Raw genomic sequence first — 23,154 nt, forward strand, 5'->3', positions numbered from 1 at the left:
AAGTCTCGAACATCCTGTTAAGACAAAACTTGGAACAACACAAATGCCATTGTTTCAACGTAACAAATGCAAAAGTTTTTTTTTAATCAACAGGAATATCAACACTCTTTTTCTCTCTCTTTCTGTTCTTTCTAACCACAGCTAAACGGTTTATTGCTCTATGAGTCTGTCAGGTGGTTTCCTATGTCTGGTGGACCTTCTAAGAGCTGGTGTCTCAGTTATTGGGGAAGGTGAAGGAGGCTTCACTTGATGGAAGTCTGGTGTCACACCAACTTTCTTTTCAGACTCAGTGTCCTGTGCATGTTTCTTGATGTCCTCCTGAGTCTTCAACAGACTCCTCTTGTTTCTCTGCAACTCTTGTCCGTTCTCTGTCTTCACAGTGAATGACCTGGGACCGACTTTGCTGAGGACAGTTGCCTTTCTGGTCCAGGAATCAGGATCCTCGATTCTCACAACATCCCCTTTCTGAAGAAGTTCCAGTCTCCTTGCTGCTTTGTCATAGTTGATTTTCTGTTTGAGCTTGAGTTTCATCCTCTTATTAGCCAGTTCTCTTTTGTCATTGTTCCCTTTTGAAACAAGTGGAAGTGTGGTGCGCAGCTTGCGACCCATGAGGAGCTCACCAGGGATGCTCTATACTCCAGAGATGCCACCGTGCAGCTTAGCAAAGCCAGGTAAGGGTCAGTTTTACCACCACTTGCCTTTTTCAACAGTCTTTTTACAATTTGGACCCCTTTTTCAGCCTGTCCATTTGACTGTGGATACAGTGGGCTAGAGGTAAGATGCTGAAATCCATATAGCCTAGCAAAACTCCCTGAATTCCCCACTATTGTACTGGGGATCATTGTCACTGACCACCTATTGTGGGATTCCATGTCTGGTGAAAAAACCTTTCATATGTGTGATGACAGACTGTGCTGATGTACTGGGGAGTTGTACTACCTCAGAGTAGTTTGAATAATAGTCTATTACCAAAAGGTAGTCCTTGCCATTCAGATGGAATAGATCAGTGCCTACCTTTTGCCACGGTGCAGTTGGTAGGTCTGCGGTCAGCATTGGCTCTTTTGCTTGTTTATAGTGGTGCCTGAGACATAATTAACATTTCCCTATCATGTTCTCAATATCCATGTTGATACCTGGCCAATACACTGTTTCTCTTGCTCTCCTTTTACATTTTCCCATGCTGAGATGTCCTTCATGGATATGACGAAGGATGTCCTGGCGCATGGCTTGAGGGATGACAATCCTGTTTTGTCTCAGCACAAGGCCATTAGCCACACTCAGATCTGCTCTCAGAGAATAGAACTGCGGACATCTTCCTTTTGTCCAACCATTGCGGCTATGGTAGACCACTTTCTGTAGCAGAGTCTTTTTCAGTTTCCATCATAATTTGCTGCAATGTGACATAAGAAGCAGGAAGTGAAGCCGTCACCATGTCAATGTGTTCATCGACATCATCAGTTGTACAGCTGACTGGCATGTCAGTGACTGGTGCTGGTGCTCTAAACAAAACATCTGCCAGCACTATGTATTTTCCTGGCATGTAGATTAACTCAAAATCATACCGCTGTAGCTTCATCATTATGCGTTGGATTCTGGGGAACATGTCGTTGAGGTTCTTTTTTATGATTGAAATCAGTGGTTTGTGATCAGTCTTGGGCTGTAAAAGTTGGCAAACCATATACATAACTATGAAACTTTCCACACCGATACAATAAACCCAAAGTCTCCTTTTCTATTTGCGCATAGTGCTTTTCAGTCTCTGTCATCGATCTTGACACGTATGCCACCAGCTGCCATTTGTCTCCATTGGCTTGAAGTAGCACAGCTCCCAAGCCATCTTTGGAGGCATCAGTGGAGATCTTTGTTGCTGTTGAGGGATCCAAAAATATGACGACTGGCTCAGTAGTTAAGAGTTTCCTTCAGTTATTTCCATTCTTTTTCACGTCAAGCAGTCCACTCAAACACATTGTTGTGCTGAAGCAGCTCTTTAAGGCATGCTGTCTTGGTGGAAAGATTAGGTAGGAATTTACCCACGAAGTTAGGGTTAGGGTTAGGGTAATTCCCGTGGCTCACAGAACTCCTTTATTTATCAGTGGGAGGACGCATATCAAGTATGGCTTGCACTTTTGACTGATCAGGTTCCACCCCCTCTCCTGAAATCTTGTCTCCTAAGAAGGTAATTTCTGTGACCCTGAACTGAAATTTTTTTCGGTTCAGTTTGAGTCCTCTCTCTTGGACTCTGCAGGAGTTTTTTTGGTCTTTCATCATGCTGTTGACGGTGTACTTCTCCAGACCACCAAGTCATCTATATACACCCTGGTGCCTTCCAGACCCTCTATTATGGACTCCATCACCCTGTGGAAGATTTCTGGCGCTGAGATGATGCCAAACGGGAGCCTCAGAAAACAGTACCTCCCAAATGGTGTGTTGAAAGTACAGTACTTACTGCTTTCTGGGTCCAGCTTCAGCTGCCAAAACCGCTGCGAAGCATCCAGTTTGCTGAAATATTTCGCACCTGCCATTTCAATGGTAATCACTTCTCGTTTTGGGATTTGTTAGTGTTCTCTTTTTATGTTCTCGTTCAGATCTTTGGGATCAAGGCAGACTCTTATTCACCATTTTTTTTTCTTGACACATGTGATGGAGTTTACCCAGTCAGTAGACTCTTCCACTTGCTCAATGACACCCAGTTGTGTCATCCGGTCCAGTTCTTTTTTTCAAGCCAGCTCAAAGTGGTGCTGGCACTGTCCTTGGGGCATGCACTACAGGCTTGGCATCACTCTTGAGCTGGATTTTGTAAGTGTAAGGTAATGTCTCATGTCTTCTGAAAACAAAAGGAAATTCTCTTGCTATGTCTGCATTTCCCTCACACCGTGGGTGGTTTTGTTCTTCGCACTGTTTATCCATCATTATGTTCTCACTGTTTATCTGATAGATCCTCTTAACCAATCCTAGGTCCTCAGAAGCTTTGTCTCCCAGGGACTGATTCATGCCCATTGCGCACTATGACAAACAACAGGATGTACTGCTTGCCTTTCACTGTCGCCTTGAGTTGGCATTGTCCTTCTGTTCCAATTGACTGTCCATTGTATGCCTTCAGTGGTGTATTTTTTTCTGATATTCTTTTAGACTTCTCTCTCTGTGCCTTGAGATCATTCTCATTAATTAAATTAGCTTTAGCCCCAGTGTCTATCTTAAATGACACAACTGTTCCATTGATTAGCAATTGTGCAATCCATTTGTCACCTCTAACAGTACTTACAGTCTGACCAGTGTCCTGTGTGTTGTCATCTTTATCACGTGACACCATCTTGATGAAAAATGTTTCACTCAAATCATCACTGTCATCTGTTTCTTCCACTGTGTGCACCTTATGTCCTTTTTTTCTATCTTTGGAGAGACACATTTTTGCATAATGGGTTTGTCCATTACACTTTGCACACCTTTTCCCATAAGCGGGACATTGTCTTGGTTTGTGTTTTTCACCACATCTCTTACAAGTGAAAATCTCGTTCTTGTTTTTATCCTTGTAATTGCTCCTCTGTTTTCCTTTTACTGTCAAAACATTCACCATCACGCCAACTTGGCTCGCTGCTCCGTGTGCTGGCTCGTTAAAAGTCAGTACATGTTGGCGTGCTAGCTCACTGGCCTGGCATATTTTTATAGCTCCTTCCAACGTGAGTTCTGTTTCTCTCAATAACTTCTCTAGGAGCTTCTTGTCATTTGTCCCAAACACTATCTGATCCCTAATCATAGAGCCTCTGAGATCATTACTGTGCTTTTAGCTTGAGGTCTGTGAGAAAGCTATCAAAAGACTACCTGGTGCTGCATACGTGAGCGAAAACGTACCTTTCATATTGTAGCGACGAATTCGGGGGACAACGCAACCACAGGAGCTATCGCGGCCGGGAGACGAACCCGTATCGCCCGCACCGCAGGAGACATCGCTAACCGCTAGACTAAAGGGTCAGAACCGCAAATTAGCGGCCAGCGTGTCTTCTTATCCATGCATGTTACAATATGTTTCATTCTTTTTCGAGAGGCAGTGCTCGTCGAACTTTTTTAAGACCTCATCAAACTTGTCTTTGTCTTCTGGTCGAGCAAACGCAAAAGTATTGTAGACTTTTATTGCTTCTGTGCCGGCGACGGTGAGCAGTATGGCTATTTTTCTAGCATCTGCCTTACTATCCGCACCGACAGCCGCCGAATACAGCATAAACTGCAGTTTAAACGTCCTCCAATTTGCATCCACATTTCTAGTCAGTTTCAACGGATTTGGCGGTTTAAACGCATCCATTCTCGTGTCACTCCTGACCAAGTACCATGTAATGTTCTTATTTTTTAGTGTTTGGAACTTTTTGCTAGCTCGGCTAGCTGTTTTATTCTTCCCCTCGGTTCCGGTTTGCGCGTGTTAACTTCTTACTTCCTGTCTATCCATATCATGTGTTATACTGACACCAACAGGTCATATGTACATATGTATTGTTAACATAAACATCATTACAACGTTAATCATCCATCAATTATCTTAACTATGCTGCTCTCAGGGTCGCGGGATGCTGGAGCCTATTCCAGCAGTCAGTGGGCGGCAGACGGGGAGACACCCTGGACAGGCCGCCAGGAACCGACACACAAATTCCTAGGGACAATGTAGTACGGATAATTCACCTGACTTACATGTCTTACATGTCTTTGGCCTGCTGGAGGAAGCTGGAGCCCCCCGGAGGAAGCCCACGCAGACACGGGAGAACATGTAAACTCCACACAGAGGACGACCCGGGATGACTCACCAAGGTTAGACTACCCCGGGGCTCGTACCCAGGACCTTCTTGCTGTGAGGCGACCGCGCTAACCACTACGCCACCCTGCCGCCCCTCATTACAATGTTAACCCTCATTCATTGAATGGAATCTGTCACCCACTGGCCAGCATTACGAGATAACGGATGACAACTTGTCTGCAGAATTGTACCAAGTCCGACGGCCCCTTGACCGAAATAAGGTCAGGGACACAGATTGTGAAAACTACACAAGAATTTCTGTCTCTGGGGGTGTCCGGGGAGCGTGGCGGTCTATTCCGTTGCCTACTAACGGAATTGCCTTCGAATCTCCGGATGGGAAGCCGGATGTGGGTATGTGGCCTGGTCGCTGCGCTATCGCCTGCTCCGGTCGATCGGGGTGCCTGTTCGGGGGGGAGGGGGTAGCGTGATCCTCACACTACGCCCCACTGGCGAAACTCCTCACTGTCAGGCGAAAAGAAGCGGCTGGCGACTCCACATGTATCGGAGGAAGCATGTGGTAGTCTGCAGCCCTCCCCGGCTCGGCAGTGAGGGTGGAGCAGCGACCGGGACGGCTCGGAGAGTGGGATAATTGGCCAAGTACAATTGGGGAGAAAAAAGGGGGTAGAATTTCTGTCTCTTTGACCATATAAGGATGCGTTTATTGATTTGCACAGACTTGTGTATATGTCACACTGCCCGTCACATCGGTGACCTGCGAACGCAGCTTTTCTTGTTTATTCCCTGTTAAAAACTTATACGAGGAGCTACACCGGGGAAACAAGAAAGAGCAACCAGGCTTTGTTGGCCACCAACTCCAGACGAGCGAGGGCCCTTGATATGCAGGACATTATTGATGCTTTTGCCATGAACCACAACAACTAGCGTATTGTTCTGCTATGACAGACGTCCATCGGTGAGTAGGCTAACCTTAAGTTATATTATTTGGGTGAACATTTCGCATTTATGCTATTGTAGCGGTATGTGTTGTGCTGGTAATGACTGTAGCCACCCTGTATGGTTGGTAGTTAGCGGGGTCCGTCTGTCATTCCCCTGCTCTCTGCCAATCACAGGAATGCATGTTATGTCTGTCAGTGTGCGTGCCTGTGGTTGGTGGAGCAGAGGGGGACTGGCCCGCTGGTTACTTATTGGTTTCTTTTTTTTTCTTTTTTAGTTTTTAGGGGGGATACATTGTTGCACCTGTGTTTTCTCAACGCTGTTTCTATAGTTTAATAAACCAAGTAATTCGAGAATTCAACTTTTGTCTCCCACTCCTAAGTGACACATTACACTGGTGTTCAGAAGTGAACATTGTTTGTCGAGGGACAAAATTCCTGTCGGGAGCTAGCCTAGCATTTAGTGTCAGTGAGTTGCTTGTCATGGATCGCTAAGGTGGGATGGGAGTGAAGAAGGAGGAGAAGAGAGATAGAGAGGAGGAAGGAGCATGTGGTTGGTCGGAGTGTCGACATGGCGACACTCGACAGGGAGCGTGTGAGTCGAAGAATCGTCTGAGGGAGTCAGCGGTGAGGATGGCTGCCGACGCAGGCATGACTACCTCGGTGGCGTTTCGCGCCGTTTCTTCTTCCACCGGATGTGGGACACAGGTAAACAAACATAGCGGCGCTCATCACCCAGTAGCTGTCACAACAGTGAAAACGTCCAAGTACTCCGGTATTAGCCCAGGCACAGGGGTGGTCGATGGAGATTAAATCACTACAGCTGGCTTTGTGCCTCACGGATGATGCTCTGTCCTGTCTGCTGCTTAGCCCGGAGAGCAGCTGTAGTTATGGGGCTTTAGTAGGGGCCCTGCAGAGGCGTTTGGACAGTGTTTACAGCCTGAGCTCCTGTGTAATGAACTGAGTAATCGGTGCCGAAAATCTGTTAGTGCGGTGGAGACTGTTTTCAGCACCCCCCCTCTTATCTTGTTTCCTGTGACACCAACCCAGCGCGAGCCCCCCCAGCATGAGCCACTCAGTTTCAGCCTCATCCCTGAGGCCCCAGATAGGGGAGGAGGGGGCGCTGTCTGCAGTAAGGGAGGTATGGAGGAAGAACTGTGGCAGCCTAGACCCTCAGCAGCAGGAGCAGCTGTAGCAGCTGCTACTGGAGTTCCAGGGCCGTTTTGCCGTGAGTGAGGAGGAGGTGGGGAGGACTCACCTAGCACAGCATGAGGTCGATACGGGGGTGTATGGTCTATCAAGGGTTGCCCCCGCGGTCTCCCTCTGGCTTGTCAGCAGGCTTGTGATGAAGCTGTGTTGGCCATGCTGCAGGCAGACATCAAGCCTTCCGACAGCCCCTGAGCAGCAGCAGTCAACATGGTCCCCAAGAAGAAAGGGGGCTGGTGGCTGTGCTCAGACTACAGGGTGATGAATGGGGTAACCAAGAAAGATTCATACCCCCTGCCTGGCATCGACGAGTCCCTGGACCTGGTCTCAGGGTCCTGCTGGTTCTCGTCGTTGGACCTCCAAAGTGGGTATTACCAGGTACCTCTCGCTCCAGAGGCCAAACCAAGACAGCCTTCTGTACCAAGCGGGGGCTGTGGCAGTTCAAGGGCCTCAGTTTTGGACTTTGTCATGCCTCTGCCTTCTTCGTGAGATTGATGGACAAGGTGCTGGCTGGTATTCCCTGACAGCAGTGCCTGGTTTACCTTGACGATATCCTGGTGCATGGCAGCTCCTTCGAGGCTGCACTGAGATCCCTGTGGCTGGTGCTGGAAAGGATCAGAACAGCTGGCCTAAAGCTGCAACCGAGAAGGGCCATTTTATGCAGAGAGATATCCCTATTGGGGCACAAGGTGGGGGGGAGGGCATCAGCATCATGGAGGAGAAGGTGCAGGCTGTCGCAGACTGGCCCACCCCCACCAACCAGAAACAGCTGAAGAACTTCTTAGGCCTTGCCTCATACCACAGGAGGTTTATACGGGGTTTCTTATGCACTGCTGCACCCCTGTTTCAGCTGCTACAGAAAGATAGAGACTTTGTGTGGACTGAGCAATGTCAGGGGGCATTCAGCAGCCTTCAGCATGCCCTGAGTGAGGCCCCGGTGCTCACTCCAACTGATCCCATCTTGCCCTTCATCCTGGACACAGACCCTAGTGGCATGGGTGGTGTGCTTTCTCAGGTGGGGCCTGAGGGGGAGCAAGTGGTGGCATACTTCAGCCGGGCATTCAACAAGACTGAGCGGCGCTACTGTGTCACCCGCAGGGAACTCTTAGCAGTGGTGCTGTCAATCAGGCACTTCAAGTATTACCTGTGTGGGCTGCCTTTCACTGTGAGGACTGACCACTCTGCTGTTCAGTGGCTCATGACCTTCAAGGAGCAAGAGGGGCAGGTTGCCAGGTGCTTAGAGGAGCTCCAGGCTTTCAACATCAATGTGGAGCACAGGGCTGGGGCACGTCACACCAATGCAGATTCCCTCTCATGCTGCCCGTGTGCTGCAGATGGGTGCTACTACTGTGAGCAGAGAGAGGCCCGTGAGAGAGAGAGAGCTGCACGAAGAGGAGGAGGGCTGTGTTGCAGTGCGGCAGGTGAAGGAGTTCATCTGCCGGGAGCTGTAGACAGTGGACATGGTAGAGTGGAGACAGGAGCAGGACGCTGACCTTCAGCCCGTACATCAGTGTTGGGGCACAGCGTTGGCCTCCATAGGAAGCTGTAGTAGTGTTCGCCCCAGTAATGAAGGGGCTGTGGTGTAAGTTTGGGGCTCTGTGGCTGTGTCAGGGTGTGCAGCAGTGGGCTTGGAAGGAGCCGGCAATGGGGGAGGAGAGGTGGCAGGTGGTGGTTCCCAAGAGCCTGCGTGAGGCGGTGCTTAAGGCCGTGCATGGAGCCGCAGGGTCTGGGCATTTTGGAGTTACTAAGACACTCCGTCGACTCCAACAGGGTTTCTACTGGGGTCAGTGCAGGAGGGACATGGAGGATTTTTGCTGCCGCTGTGGCCCCTGTATGACACATAAGGGTCTCCCTGGTCATTCCCAAACTCAGCTCTAACAGTTTCCAGTGGGGGCCCTGATGGAAAGAGTGGTGGTGGGTGTAGTGGATCTGCTACCTCACTCAGACAAGAGTAACTGCTATGTCCTTTCCACCGTAGACTATTTCACAAAACAGCCAGAGGCGTATTCCCTTCCAGATCAGGCAGCAGAGACAATCATAGATGTCCTGGTGGAGGGCATGTTCAGCTGTTTTGGAGTGCCAGAAACCATACATAGTTACCAGGGGAGGAATTCTGCATCCCGGGTGTTTGTCTTCATGTGTGAGCATCTGGCCATATGCAAGACCTGCACCACCCCCTTGCTGCCCCAGAGTGACGGCTTGGTGGAAAGATTCCATCGCACCTTGGGCCAGCAGCTGGCCATCCTCCCTTTGCAGCACCAGCATGACTGGGATGACCATCTACCCTTGGTGCTCATGGCGTGTCGCTCTGCTCTTCAGGAGACCACATCCTGCATTCCTGCCCTTTTTATGCTGGGGAGAGAGCTCCACACCCCAGCAGAGTTGGGTTTTGGTCAGCCACTGGATTCTGTAGACCTTTCCCCAGATCCTGAGTATGCCAGATAGCTGCAAGACCACTTCGAGTCAGCCCCCGTCTTTGTCCGAGAGCAACAGCAGAGAGCCGGTGTGAGGTAAAAATGAAACTATGATGTTAGGACACAAGGGACGAACTTTCTGGATGGAGAGGTGGTCTGGGTCTACAGCCCTCAGTGGAAAAAAGGCCAGTACCCTAAGCTTGACAACCAGTGGACGGACCCTTGCAGAGTACTGGAGATGTTGGGGGAGGTCGTTTACAGGGTGCAGTAGCCATCCAAAGGGAGGAAATTGACACTCCATAGAGATAGACTGGCCCCATACAGAGAGGGCTCTTCACCACAGGCATTGGGGACACTGGTCAGGGCCCCCCCCCACCCCCACCCCAGCCTTCCCCTCACAGCCTGATCACTCCCCTGTCATCTTCCCTGTGGCAATGCCGGGGGCTCCAGAGACTGCTTCCCCAGCCTTCTCATCACCCCCCCCCCACCCAAAGAACCCTGTCCTGGTCCCCAGACTCACAGGGCAGCAGCCGCCTGCCAGTGACCGAGTCACCCACCTCCTCTTTCTCTGTCCCTCCTCCGGTTGCTGAGTCTTCAGTCCCTGTTCCCTTGTCTCCAGCCCCCAGGCGATACATCCAAAAAGGCAGAGGAGGCCTCCAAGTCGCTTCAGAGACTTTGTTTGACCCCTCTAGGGATGAGAAATAGTAGTGAGACCCTAGGTTCCTGGAGAGGGCAAGAATGCGCCCTGGTCTCACCGGAAGTGATGGTGGTCTACCCAGCACTTCCTAACTCAAAAAAAAGAAAGTAAAGTAAATGATGTAATTAGTTTATCAGGGAATCTCGAGAGGAGACTCTGTTTGTCCCTTGAGGAGAGGAACTTTGTAGTGGGGGGGGGGGTAGCGTAGCAACCCTGTGCTGTTGGGAGTTCTACTTAGCAGAGTCAGTCTATCATCCCCCTGCTCTCCTCTGCCAATCATGGGAATGCCTGTTATTTTGGTCAGTGTGCATGCCTGTGGTTGGTGGAGGAAAAGGGGGGAAGGCTGGCCTGCTGGTTACTTATAGGTTTTGTTTTTAGAGGGATACATTGTTGCACTTCTGTGTTTTCTCAATGCTGTTTCGTATGGTTTAATAAACCAAATAATTCAAGAATTCAACTCGTCTCTGACTCCTAAGTGACACATTACATGACAGTAGGAATCAGGCATACTTGTTGATAGTGTTAATTGTATTCCGATGGAGTATGTGTGAGAGAAATGTTGGCAACTGATGGCAATAGGCTACGTTTAATGTTCATGTTATGTCTTGGACAGCCACATTACTTTTTCAGTGTGTGATGGCAGTTGCATGTTGGTGTTCACGTGATGTTCTTCCTAGTATAAATGAATGACTCTGTATGTCACTTTGAATAAAAGTGCAATTAGTGCATTATATTCACTTATATCATATCAATAGCTCCAATAACGACGGGCATGGCCAAACATCGGTACACAAAAGAGCCACTCATATCTATGACTCTGTTAGCGACGAGTGTTGGTAAACATCGGAACACAAAGAGCCATGGACATCTATAGCTCTGACAATGACTCCAAAGAGGATAAATTCTGAGTCTCATCACCAGCCAGTCAGACTAGCTTGGTCTAGTCAGAAAGGCACGAACTGAGGAAGCCTCTTGGATGAGAGGCGAAACGTCTTCACGGACATATATACCAAGTCCAGTTGCACTTGATTCAACTCCTTTGGATTCACTTATATATTTAGGTGAAGAAGAGAGTGCAGGCAGGGTAGAGTGGATGGAGAGGAATGTCAGGAGGGATTTGCGACAGAAGGGTACCAGCAAGAGTTAAAGGGAAGGTTTACAAGATGGTTGTGAGACCAGCAATGTTATATGGTTTGGAGACAGTGGCACTGACGAAAAGACAGGAGGTGGCAGAGTTGAAGATGCTAAGATTTTCATTGGGAGTGACAAAGAAGCACAGGATTAGGAATGAGTATATTAGAGGGACAGCTCAGGTTGGACAGTTTGGAGACAAAGCAAGAGAGGCAAGATTGCAATGGCTTGGACATGTGTGGAGGAGAGATGCTAGGTATATTGGGAGAAGGATGCTGAATATGGAGCTGCCAGGGAAGAGAAAAAGAAGAAGGCCAAAGAGGAGGTTTATGGATGTGGTGAGGGAGGACATGCAGGTGGCTGGTGTGACAGAAGAAGATGCAGAGGACAGGAAGAGATGGAAATGGATGATCCGCTGTGGCGACCCCTAACGGGAGCAGCCAAGTAGTAGTAGTAGTAGTAGTAGTAGTAGTAGTAGTAGCAGTGCATTATATTCACTCTCTAAGTACATAATTCTCTCTGTAATGGATCTGACACCCCCCATCTCCATTCTCCATATGGCTTCTCACCAAAATTTTGCTCTGCACTTGAGAAGAGTAGTTAACATTATGGATATGATTTGCATTGTGATATTAAAGATAAGATAATAATGTTAAACAAAACATGATGCTGTGATATTGTCGCACCAAGCACAGACACACGGACTTTTAAAAGGGAGCTGTTGTTTGAATAGAGGAGACTATGCTATTAAGTAGATTTTTTTTAATATTTAAATATTTTAAATAAAATGTTCACACTTTTTTATAAATGTTTATTAACGTAATTTTACCTGTGTTGCTTGCAGAAAGCTTAAAACGTTTGTTTATTTCAAAGCTCCGTCAGATGCTGAGCCACAGTCAAGATGATTATTCAAAATCTTTAATCCAAATTAAATTGTAACGTCAATAATAATTTAAAAAATGCTAAACGGAGAGTACATTATTTCACAAAAATGAACAAATAATAAAAGGTAAGTGTAAAGTGTAGAGACTGTTAAGCTATAACCAAATTAGTCATCTAAACAATACACCGCATTTTTAACACTTTCCCTTTCAGGTAAAATAACAAAAGGGTAAGCTACATTAAGCTATTGCCACTTACTGGCCTTCTGGGCACATATAATTACATGCTACTACTACAAACCAGTTTGCCGTCTCTACTACCCCCGCCCCTTGGCGATTGGATCGCCTCTCAAGTAGCCACGATTGAACGATATGAAAATAGAAACGAGCGCCCAACCCTAACATCTGGGGCAACCCCACGCAATAATATAGAAACTGCTAAGCCACTGCAGTGAAAAATTCCTGGGGCTGCCCATGAACAATACTCTTGAAAGGAGTTGAAAGGAGGATGTAAGCACTGCTGGTGTCTCTACCTGGGGGCAGGGATCAGAGCCTGGGCAGCCATTAGGAAGACGAGCATGATGAAGGAGCACACCAGGTTGGAGTTGAACATTTCATCTCTCATCTGGGAGAACTGCGACAGAGAAAAGGAAATCATCGCACATGATGAGCATGACAAAATAAACAAAATGAGCACATGCAGCGTTAGGTATCAGATATTCCTGCCATTGCCCTCGACCAAGGCCACATTGTGGCTACCCGCTGCTCCTAAGGCGTTTAGGATGGGTCAAATGCAGAGGACGAATTTCCCCGTGGGGATTTAGAAAGTGTAACTTCACCAAATTTTTCAATCTTTGTCATTTATCCACAACTACTTCTGCTGCAGTGAACCATACATACACAAACAGCCTTGAACTTTAAAGTCTTACATTTGATCAATGTCAACCGTCCTGCCCTCGCTCTTGCTACATTCTATTTTCCTCCCATATTTTACACACATTCTACTGTAGTACAGTATATGTCTGACTCACCTCTCATCTACTCAAATCCCTACCAAAAACCCTCTAAACCAGGGGGGCCCAACTCCAGGCCTCGAGGGCTGCAGTGTCTGCGGGTATTCGTTCCAACCATGCACTACACCACCCGATTTAACTAATTAGCTCACCTCTTGGACCAAGGAGGGAAAGGAATTAGTTAAATCAGGTGGTGTAGTGCATGGTTGCAACAAATACCTGCAGACACTGCGGCCCTCGAGGCCTGGAGTTGGGCACCCCTGCTCCAAACCTTACCTTGCCTTCAATGTGTGTGTCCTTAAAAACCAAGGCCATGGGGGTGATGTGCTCTTTATGCATGCGCTCGCCGCTGCGGACCTTAATAGCGTGCTCAATACGCTTGTTAATCTCTTTGGTGACGGACTGCCGTGCGTTGGGTAGCTGTGGTAGTGAGCCATTGGTAAAAGAGGCCAGGATCTGTCAGGAAAAGTGAGAGGGTTCAGTCAGCACCGTTGATGACACACACCTTAATATTTGGATGATTTCAGCCCATGATCCGATGATTAACCCCTTGTATCAGAGGGTTTTTGAAATAAAATGAGATAAAATAAGACACTGATGTAGGATTTTCAGCCGCTCTTCATTGCTGCCACTTTCCTTTACATTTTTCATCCCTGCCCGCTTACGCAGTTCATATCGATGATATTCCCAAAGGGGAGCTCTGGATTCCACCTGTGGCTGTTTTTGTGGGTTTTGGGAGGCTGAGTTTGGTCAATGGCCATCCCGTCTTCCTGGGGGCAGATGAGGAAAGTGTCAATGTTGTATTTCCGTAGAAACTCATTTCTGTCACGGCCGTGACCATCCTCCGTCTGGTAGATGCCCCCTAAGCAGTCCAGAGTTGCCCTGGAGATGTGGATCCGTCTAGGTGAGGAAGAAGAGGAGGAGAACTTGAGAAGTTTGTTCAGACAAAGGCTTTGCACAAGTACACACACACACACACACACACACACACAGTATGTGAAAAAAATTCTGGTCAGGGGCCGCATCTCATGAATTGCTGAAATAGCATGATTAACTTTTATACAAATGATCATAAAAAATCTAAAAGCAAGAAACTTTCTCACTAATTAAAACAACTCAGTTGGTCGGTGACCTGTATGTTTCTGTGGTTAAAGTTGAAAAAACTCAGCAGCGTTGACTCAACACAGTGAGCCGTTGTATCGCACAAAAATCTAGTCAAGTCAAGTTTATTTATATAGCACATTTAAAACAACCACAGTTGAACCAAAGTGCTGCACAAGCTTCAAATACAATATAAAATAAGTGACACATCTGAATATAAAAATATATGTAAAGAAAACATAATAAAGTAAAGAATATAAAGAATATAATCTGCACATATCCATGTAAATTTGGTAAATTAGGGAATAACAACTAAACTAAAAAAGAGCAGAGCAATGTTTCCAACAGATATATTAGATTAGATGAGATTAGATTGTTTTATTAGCCACACGACCAAGGCTGGTGGACTTTGTTTTTGGTACACATTAAACTCTGCAGCAGCATTTGTGTGTGTGTGTTTGTGTCACTAGGAAGGCTTCTCTGCCCATCTCACCCTGGGATGCCTCCTGCTTCCAGCATGTTGGCGATACCCACATCCCAGGACCAGACGTCAAACTGCCACTTCTGTAGTCCCAGCACCCCACACAGGACAGAGCCCGAGTGGATCCCTATCCGCATGTTCATCTCGTAGTTGAGCTGCTTTCGCACATGCCTACAGATATCAAAACCAGAAATACGTGCAAATTAACCCAACAGCATGACACACCTCCTACTCTAGAACATAGAGTGATGAGAACTCTGTGCTAAACCCCTTTTTCATCTCACAGCTACTAGAATAAATAACACTGAAACGATAGACCCATATTTTATAACATTTTTTTGGTTTGATGCATTTTGTTAAAGAACTGCATGAGTGCTCGTCATGTTTAGTCATCATGTTCATCGCGCTGAGGTTATGGTGAAAAAGACGAAAACTTCAGCATCAGAATAAGCATTTCTCTCACTGTGCCATCACGCAAGGAAATAAAAGCCACATTTGCTGTTATTTGGGTATGGGGACTCCCATGGAATCCCTTCAAAACCTCTCGAAGGTCCCCAGAACCCCCCCGCCCCGATTGGAGGCCTCTTCATCTGCAAACAGATAGACTGACCGTATGGTGCTGATCATAGCCAGGCCCATCTCAACACAACAGCGGGCATGTGCACGCTGGGGTTCGGGAACCCCAGAAACACAGTAGTAGCAGTCTCCCAGTATCTTTATCCGCATACAATGGTGCTCCTGTGAGAGAGAGAGAGAGAGAGAGAGAGAGAGAGAGAGAGAGAGAGAGAGAGAGAGAGAGAGAGAGAGAGAGAGAGAGAGAGAGAGAGAGAGAGAGAGAGAGAATAGGGGTAATATGGGACCTACGGCTAGTTCTAATTAATAGTCTAACAACTGCATTCTGAACCAACTGTAGACGATTTAAAGTAGCTTTATTGAGGCCAGAGTAGAGGAAGTTACAGTAATCTAGACGGGAGAAAATGAAAGTGTGAATTAATTTTTTGACATCCTTAAAAGACAAAATATTTCTGATTTTTGCAATATTTAGTAGCTGAAGAAAACGGGATTGGACAAGCTTAGTAACATTGTGATCGAAAGACATATTCTGACCAAAGATGATACCAAGATTTTTAGCGGTAGGTTTGATGTTTGAATGAAGTGGACCAATAAACTGATCAACTGCAGTGGCAACGTTCTCAGGACCAATTAAGAGAACTTCTCTTTTGTCGGGGTTTAGATGGAGGAAATGAAGAGACATACAGTCTTTGGTGGCAGCTAAGCAATCAAGGAAGGAGGACAGTTGATTCAGGTTATTAGGTTTGGCAGAGAAATAGATCTGAGTATCATCAGCATAACAGTGGTATGACATGTCTTGAAAGTGACTAAATAAATGACCCAGGGAAGCATGTATAATGAGAAGAGGATTGGCCCAAGGACAGACCCCTGAGGGACTCCCCACAGTAGGGGAGCTGACGACGATACAAGATTGTTAATACAAACATTAAAATATCTATTTATCAGATAAGAGCGAAACCAATTTAATGCTGTACCAGAAATGCCAACCCAGTTCTCCAACCTATCGAGTAAGATGGCATGATAAATGGTATCAAAGGCAGCAGTTAAATCTAGGAGGATGAGAATAGTGTATTCAACTTTATCAATATGCATAAGAACGTCATTGGACACTCTTAGTAATGCAGTCTCAGCACTATGCTTGTGACGAAAGCCGGATTGAAATTTATCAAAAATGTTATGACCCTCAGTCAGCTGCAGGATTTGGTCTGCATGAGAATGCTGAGGTGGCCAGAGTCTGAGGGGAGGAGGAGGTCATTGATGACTTTAAGAAGGGCTCTTTCTGTGCTGTGCTGTGAGTGGAAACCAGATTGAAATGGTTTGATCAGGTCATTGAAGATGAGGTGAGCTTTGAGCTGGAAGGCAACAAAACCTTCCAATATTTTAACAGAAAGGGGAGATTGGCTGGAAGTTGTTCATGATATCAGGTTTGAGCTCAGTTTTTTTTTTGTGGCATTTTCCACCTTAATTAGATAGTGATAGTTGAGAGAGCCAGGAAGGGCAAGGGAGAGAGAGGGGATGACATGCAGCAAGGGGCCCGAGCCAGATTCGAACCCAGGTTGCTGCAGTAAGGACTCAGCCTTATGTTGTACGCGCTCTACCAGGTGAGCCACCCGGGCGCCCCTGAGTCCAGGTTTTTTTGAGGAGGAGGGTGACAGCAGCCAGCTTAAATGTATGGAGGACTGAACCAGAGCTGAAAGAGGACTTAATGATTTCTGTGATGAGTGAGGAGATATCTGGGTTTATCTGGTTTGACCTGATCAAACCATTTCTTGTTACTCCTTAACAAGATTGGATGGCATGGGATCTAGAAGACAAGTGGAGCTTCTCATTCCTACCTTAAGGTTGGACAGCTCCAGTTTGGACACAGGGGAGAACTTTGACAGGGGCTGAGTGATAAAGTGGGTGGAGAGGATGGGGGAGGTGGTCAGGTTGTTGTAGATGGTGTCGATTTTAGTTTGGAAAAATGAAAGGAAATTTGCTCTTGTTAACCGTGAAGGCATTGGAGATATTGTTACTGGGTTTGATTAGTTTGTTTATTGTGGAAAAGAGAGCCTTGGGGTTGGTGGAGCCAGAGTGTATGAAGTGTGAGTAGTAGGTGAACTGGGCTATGATGAGAGCATCTTTGTATCACTGAAGTTAGTCTGTGTAGGCTTGGAGATGCACTGTTAAACCAGTTTTCATGTAGTCTTTCGAGCTGATGGAGTTCAGGGGTATACCAGGGAGCTGAGTGGGTGAATAAGGATATTTTGGTTTGGATGGGGGCCAGCTGATCAAGACAGGAGGAGAATGTGTAATAATAATTGACAAGATCGCAGGGATTATCAGACAGCAGGTGAGGGGAGGCAAACATTTACTAGCAAAAGAGGCTGAAAGATATATAGCGGCTATATATTTTGCACCTGGTAAGCACTGTTCATAGGATTAAGGTTAGGCTTTGGCCCAAGTCACATGATGTGAAGTGAGAGTTAGGGGTTGATTTGTTTGTTTCTCACCTCTGCCAGGTGGTCAAAGCGTCCAAAAAGCTCATTAAGGGTTCGCACCAGTTCCTGGGCTGAAAGGTTCATTGACAGCAGGGTGAAACCCTTTATATCAGCAAAAAGGATACTATGGAGTGGAGGAAAAGAGGAAGAAGAGCTTTGAAACACAGGAACACTCAAGAAGAGAGCTACACATTTGAAATGCATAATAAACTTGCACATAATGTACTTTATTAGAATCTGTTAATCTCGGTTTATACCAAAATGCCACAGCAAATACCCGAGAAACTGACCGATCACATCTTATTTGTTTGCAATATCTCTTTCACATTCAAATGATTTGGTGTTAACCTCTATCCATTCATCCATTATCCAAGCTGCTTATCCGAATTCAAGTCGCAAGAAGCTGGAGCCTATCCCAGCAGTCATTGGGCGGCAAGCGGAGAAACACCCTGGACAGGCCACCAGTCCATCACAGGGCCAACACACACACACCTAGGGTCAATTTAGTATGGCCGATTCACCTGACCTACGTGTCTTTGGACTGTGGGAGGAAACCAGAGCACCCACAGGAAACCCATGCAGACATGGGTGAGAACATGCAAACTCCACACAGAGGACGACCTGGAATGACCCCCAAGGTTGGACAACACCGGGGTTCGAACCCAGGACCTTCTTACTGCGAGGCGACTGTGCTAACCACTGCGCCACTGTGCCGCCCAGTGTTAACTTATTATCAATTATTAATCCAGAGAACATTTCACTGAATATATCTCGTAATGCATGGCTAAAACATTTTTCTTTTTACAGACCTGGATGTCGTATATTTCTAAGTATTATTGTGGTAAAACAACTTCTCAGTTTGTGCGTAGGAATCACCTGCATAATTAAATTAGTTCGAATACAGAATAAATGTAATTCCTCATACAAGTGAACATTGGTGAGCAATCATCACTTTTTTTAATTTTTATTGTGTGTTTAGTTTATAGGAATTTTTCACTGGCCCCTTTTTTCTGCAAATCCTATCCAGATAAATTTGCTGACTTATAGGCTTGATGCACTGTGTCGCACAGTGTATTTGTATTTGCTTGTGTGTTTGTGCATACCTGACATCACTATACTGGTGAATGTAGATCTTGTGAAACTCTTGGGGACTGAGCTCATCCTCCAAGACGCTCATGTCTGCAATCATCTCCAAGGCAACAAATCGAGGGAGGATGGACAACACCAGACGCTCCTGGTTAGAGACATGACAAGGTCCCAGGAAGGCCCCTTTTTCAGCACAGTTCAGTTTAGTTATGTAAGATCCAACAGTTTTACAAATTTTTACAAGTTCCACCAGATTCAGCATACTGCTATGTTACAAACAAGGGATCAGGGAAACTACGAGACACCCTTGAGTAAAAGTTGCAACTGTATGTGATCCAAGTTCCAAGCAATGAGTTGCATGCTCCCACACAAATATGAACAGTTGACTGCATCTAATGCCCAGATAATGCCTGAAAAAAAGCAGACTTAAAACCTGGGGCTAAAATACATATCTGAATTGTTATCCTCAAAATTAATAAAATGGTGAGAACCACATTGTAATATTTCACAACATAAATTTCTGACAACATAGAACAATCAACATAGAACAAAAAAATAATATTTCACCATATGGGGTTGGGCGAATGATCACTACCATGCAGTTAAAAAAAATATACATAACTCTTTAAATTCCTCTATAAGTCTCTATATGCGACAGAGGCCAACACAGTACCTGTCTCTGGTTCTCCTGCTCCAGTTTGAGGCGTCCCTCGATGCAGCGCCGTGTCTCCAGGAAAGCCTGTCTCTGGGCACGGTCTGTCAGGTAGTGAATGAACAAGCCTGCCGTGTTCATACACAGGAACAGCAGGCCTTTGGCAAATACCTGCACCAAAAAAGGTTAATGGATTCATTTAACTTACTCTACCACAGGAAGCCAAATCTCTAATGGATGAATTGGAGGGTTGATAACAAGAAATGGCCTTTTAGCGAACGAACCACAGGTTGATTTGCATTTGGAGGTTTCACAGTACATATGGACTGAATTGGAGTGCGGGTCTTGTAACAATGACCATTTGTTAAGATTCTCTCCCACTTTCAGGACCGTGTAAATTTGAAAACAAGCCGAGGAACCCGACTCAGAATGAACCTCTATCGATATAGGAGGCCCTTGGCCAAAATCTGTTTTGCCTTTGGCTGTAACTGTGTAAAACTCATTTTTACATCCAGGAGCAATACAATAGTGCCCCCCCCCTTTCGTCTCCTTTCCTGTGGCTCCTCAGTGTCCAACTTGCTCTATCTTTTACCGTTGTATCTGTTGAACTCAGCCAAGCCAACCAACCCCATGACGTCACAGGTGAGGTTATATAGTACTGCAAGAGGGTGGCGCCGTTGCTACGCAAAATATAACGGGGTTTCTTTTACATGTTTACATTTTTCATGTTTGTTATATAATTGTTAATTAGAGCGGCAATATATTTAGTAAATCATGTTAACTTGATTGACTGCTTCTACCGATTTTTGCTCGACTAGTCAAGTAGCTGGTAGCACGCTTACGATTTTTTTTAAAACCCCTTTTTCTCCCCAATTGTATCCGGCCAGTTACCCCACTCTTCCGAGCCGTCCCGCTCCACCCCCTCTGCCGGTCCGGGGAGAGCTGCAGACTACCACATGCCTCCTCCGATTCATGTGGAGTCGCCAGCCGCTTCTTTTCACCTGACAGTGAGAAGTTCCGCCAGGGGAACTCAGCGTATGGGAGGATCACGCTGTTCCCCCAGTTCCCCCTCCCGAACAGGTGGCCTGACCGACCAGAGGAGGCGCTAGTGCTGCAACCAGGACACATACCCACATCTGACAGTGAGGAGTTTCGCCAGAGGGACGTAGCCCATGGGAGGATCACGCTATTCCCCCCAGTTTCGCCTCCCCTCTGAACAGCCGCCCCGACTGACCGGAGGGGGCGCTCGTGCAGCAACCAGGACACCTACTCACATCTGGCTTCCCACCCACAGACACGTCCAGTTGTGTCTATAGGGACGCCCGACCAAGCTGGAGGCAACACGGGGGTTCGAACCGAGAGTCCCGTGTTGGTAGACAACGGAATAGACCGCTACGCCACCCGGTTGTCCCGCTCTTACGAATTTTGAATCATAAATTTACTCACAAGAACAACATTGCTAATAAAACGGCTGGCTGGGTTACTGTGGGCAAATTACAATCAGACGCTTGACATTGTAAACTACTGATAAGACACGTTAGTCCCTAGCTAACGGGAGGGTGACGACTGTAAACTAGTAATAATACACGTTAGTCCCCATCTAGCAGGCCCGGCGCTTTAGCCGAGCGGTTAGCGATGTCGCCTCGTGGTACAGCACACTCCATATCGAATCCCATACCGAGCAAGAAAATAACAAGTTATAACATTTAGCCCCTCATTAGCAACAGCGTCCTTGCTAGCGAATTACAGCTCGAAATCCACGTGTGCCATCAAAACATCGTTTTTAACTCATTGAAAAAATAGTTGAGGGCTTTTCTCTTTTTCAGTCACAGACCATATTTTAGGCGGCTTTGACTTTTCAAAACTACAATGGCGTTTGGAACAATGAAATGTCTCCCATCTTGTGGCTACTGTTTGTCTCTACAAAATGACGTCAGACTGGGTATCGGTACTCGTTAAGGGCCAGTCTGTCGGGTCTCCCACCTTTCTCAGAAGCACAGCGTCATTGTAGCACCGCACCATCTCCACCAGAAGGTACAGCACTGAGGTGAGGGAGCCAGCGCACATGGCCCAGAGCAGGGGCAACGGCAGCAGCGTGTAGGTGGCAAATAACGTGAACAGCACGTACCATGATGGGTCTTTCTCCAGCCCATATACCAGCCGACCAAGCACCTGCGTAGTTTGAGACAGCCAGCTTGCCAGGCCAGCGTAGCGAAGCCAGCTTGGAGACAGGGAGTCTCTGCACGTTAACACCAGGATGCACAGCGCTATAGCCAATGCCATGAAAAAGCCAGTCATCCAGCCACGCAGTGTGTCTGTGACAGCCTCTGGGGCCAGTGCCAGGTACAGGACTAGTATGTGTAGCTTGGCCACTGCGTCAATGACGTTGGTGACAGCTAATGAGGTGCGTCGTTGGTGAGACGAGTGTTGCTGGTAGAGTTTCTCCAGATCACGGGACTTGAAGGTGTGTCTCAAAGTGGGTATGTAGACACCGCACAGAGTGTGGCCCCAGCGCACAAAGAAGTCAGCATCACTGGCATAGTCGTTCAAAGTAGCCCCAAGACTGCCGTGTGTGCTGGTGGATCCCCGCTCGTGGGTCGGGTGGATGCGAACTGCCGATGAGCGCCGTTTAGTGACCCCCCGTGAAGCTTTGTTGCGGATCTGTCTGTTGATCTCCTCAATGTAGGCGTCTGTCACAAATATCTTGCGTGCTGGCTCCACACCAATCTGCAAACCCAAGACAGTGACATCAACTGTGAAAGATGTGTTCGTTGCAACATCACGAACTGTACCAGAATATTTTTGTGTCTCTTTTGCCACGTTTTATTTCATATTATTCTCAAACCAATAACCAGTATTTAGGTGGTAAATAGCACAGTCTTGCGTCAGCAAGCAAATTGATTTTATGGCTTGCTGGAAATGTAGCTGTCTATTGATCTGCATAGCAAGCAGCACTTGACAATCATTGATCTGTGCTTGATGGGGCATACTTTTCCTGGATGCCCCAAAGTCCTTGTTTCATGCATCACAAAAATCATGATATTTTACATTGATTTGCTGGTCTGCATGACTATGGTGCTGTCCCAATCATTATTTTTCATAGCGCCAGAGCATAGTTTTAAATTTGCTTTTTTTTCCCCCAGTGTGAAAATGAGACAAAGTTGGAGGAGATGATATGCTACAGTACGTATTGCTGCCACTGCAGACAGAAGTCAAAAACTCATATGCAGCAGGGAAAACATGCATGAAATAACATTTAAAGGGCAGCTCATATAATGGTACACAGTAAAACTCCTGAACAACAAAACAAGTTCTGGTTTCTTATCTTTTCACCTGGGCACTTAGCTCCCGCTGAATAATGATGTGTTTGGCCGCATTCTGCCACATCATCTTCTTGCGACGCAGCCCGGGAGACAGAGGTGTGGTCAGATAGGTGGGCCCGCACAACTCCATGGAGGAGCCTCCTGATGCTGAGGTCACTATGACCTCAGCTGACCTTTACTGTTGGCTTAAGACAGCAGTCTGCAAGCAAAATTGGCAGACGTGAAAGGAACTGAAAGGGAGGTGGTCATTATAGGTGACATATCCATGATAATTACACTCAGAATAAATAACTTGAATTGTACACTGTCATAAAATCCTGACACATGCAGCATCAGAGGGATTTTACATCTTATGAAATCAAAACATGCTTTTTCCAGTTTTAAAGACATAGCAAAACCTCCATACTTCTTTGAATGTGATTTGTGTGACTTTATATTGACTT

The 23,154-nt window shown here is 46.6% G+C and overlaps 1 protein-coding gene across 1 annotated transcript in view; it reads right to left on the bottom strand.

Moving 5' to 3' along the window:
* si:dkey-206f10.1 (adenylate cyclase type 8) overlaps nt 1-22,841 on the bottom strand; it is a 39,844-nt gene extending 17,003 nt beyond the window's left edge. Inside the window, exons 1-10 of the mRNA XM_056294163.1 lie at nt 22,722-22,841; nt 21,372-22,115; nt 19,410-19,559; nt 18,754-18,884; nt 17,663-17,774; nt 15,208-15,335; nt 14,610-14,768; nt 13,681-13,915; nt 13,292-13,471; nt 12,536-12,636 (exon numbers count right to left, since the gene is read on the bottom strand). Of these exons, the coding sequence (XP_056150138.1) occupies nt 12,536-12,636; nt 13,292-13,471; nt 13,681-13,915; nt 14,610-14,768; nt 15,208-15,335; nt 17,663-17,774; nt 18,754-18,884; nt 19,410-19,559; nt 21,372-22,115; nt 22,722-22,841 (2,060 nt within the window). The remainder of the gene's footprint in view (nt 1-12,535; nt 12,637-13,291; nt 13,472-13,680; nt 13,916-14,609; nt 14,769-15,207; nt 15,336-17,662; nt 17,775-18,753; nt 18,885-19,409; nt 19,560-21,371; nt 22,116-22,721) is intronic.
* Nucleotides 22,842-23,154: the final 313 nt, after the last annotated feature.

This window comes from Lampris incognitus, chromosome 15 (genome assembly GCF_029633865.1).
Source record: "Lampris incognitus isolate fLamInc1 chromosome 15, fLamInc1.hap2, whole genome shotgun sequence".
Classification (NCBI taxonomy): Eukaryota; Metazoa; Chordata; class Actinopteri; order Lampriformes; family Lampridae; genus Lampris; species Lampris incognitus.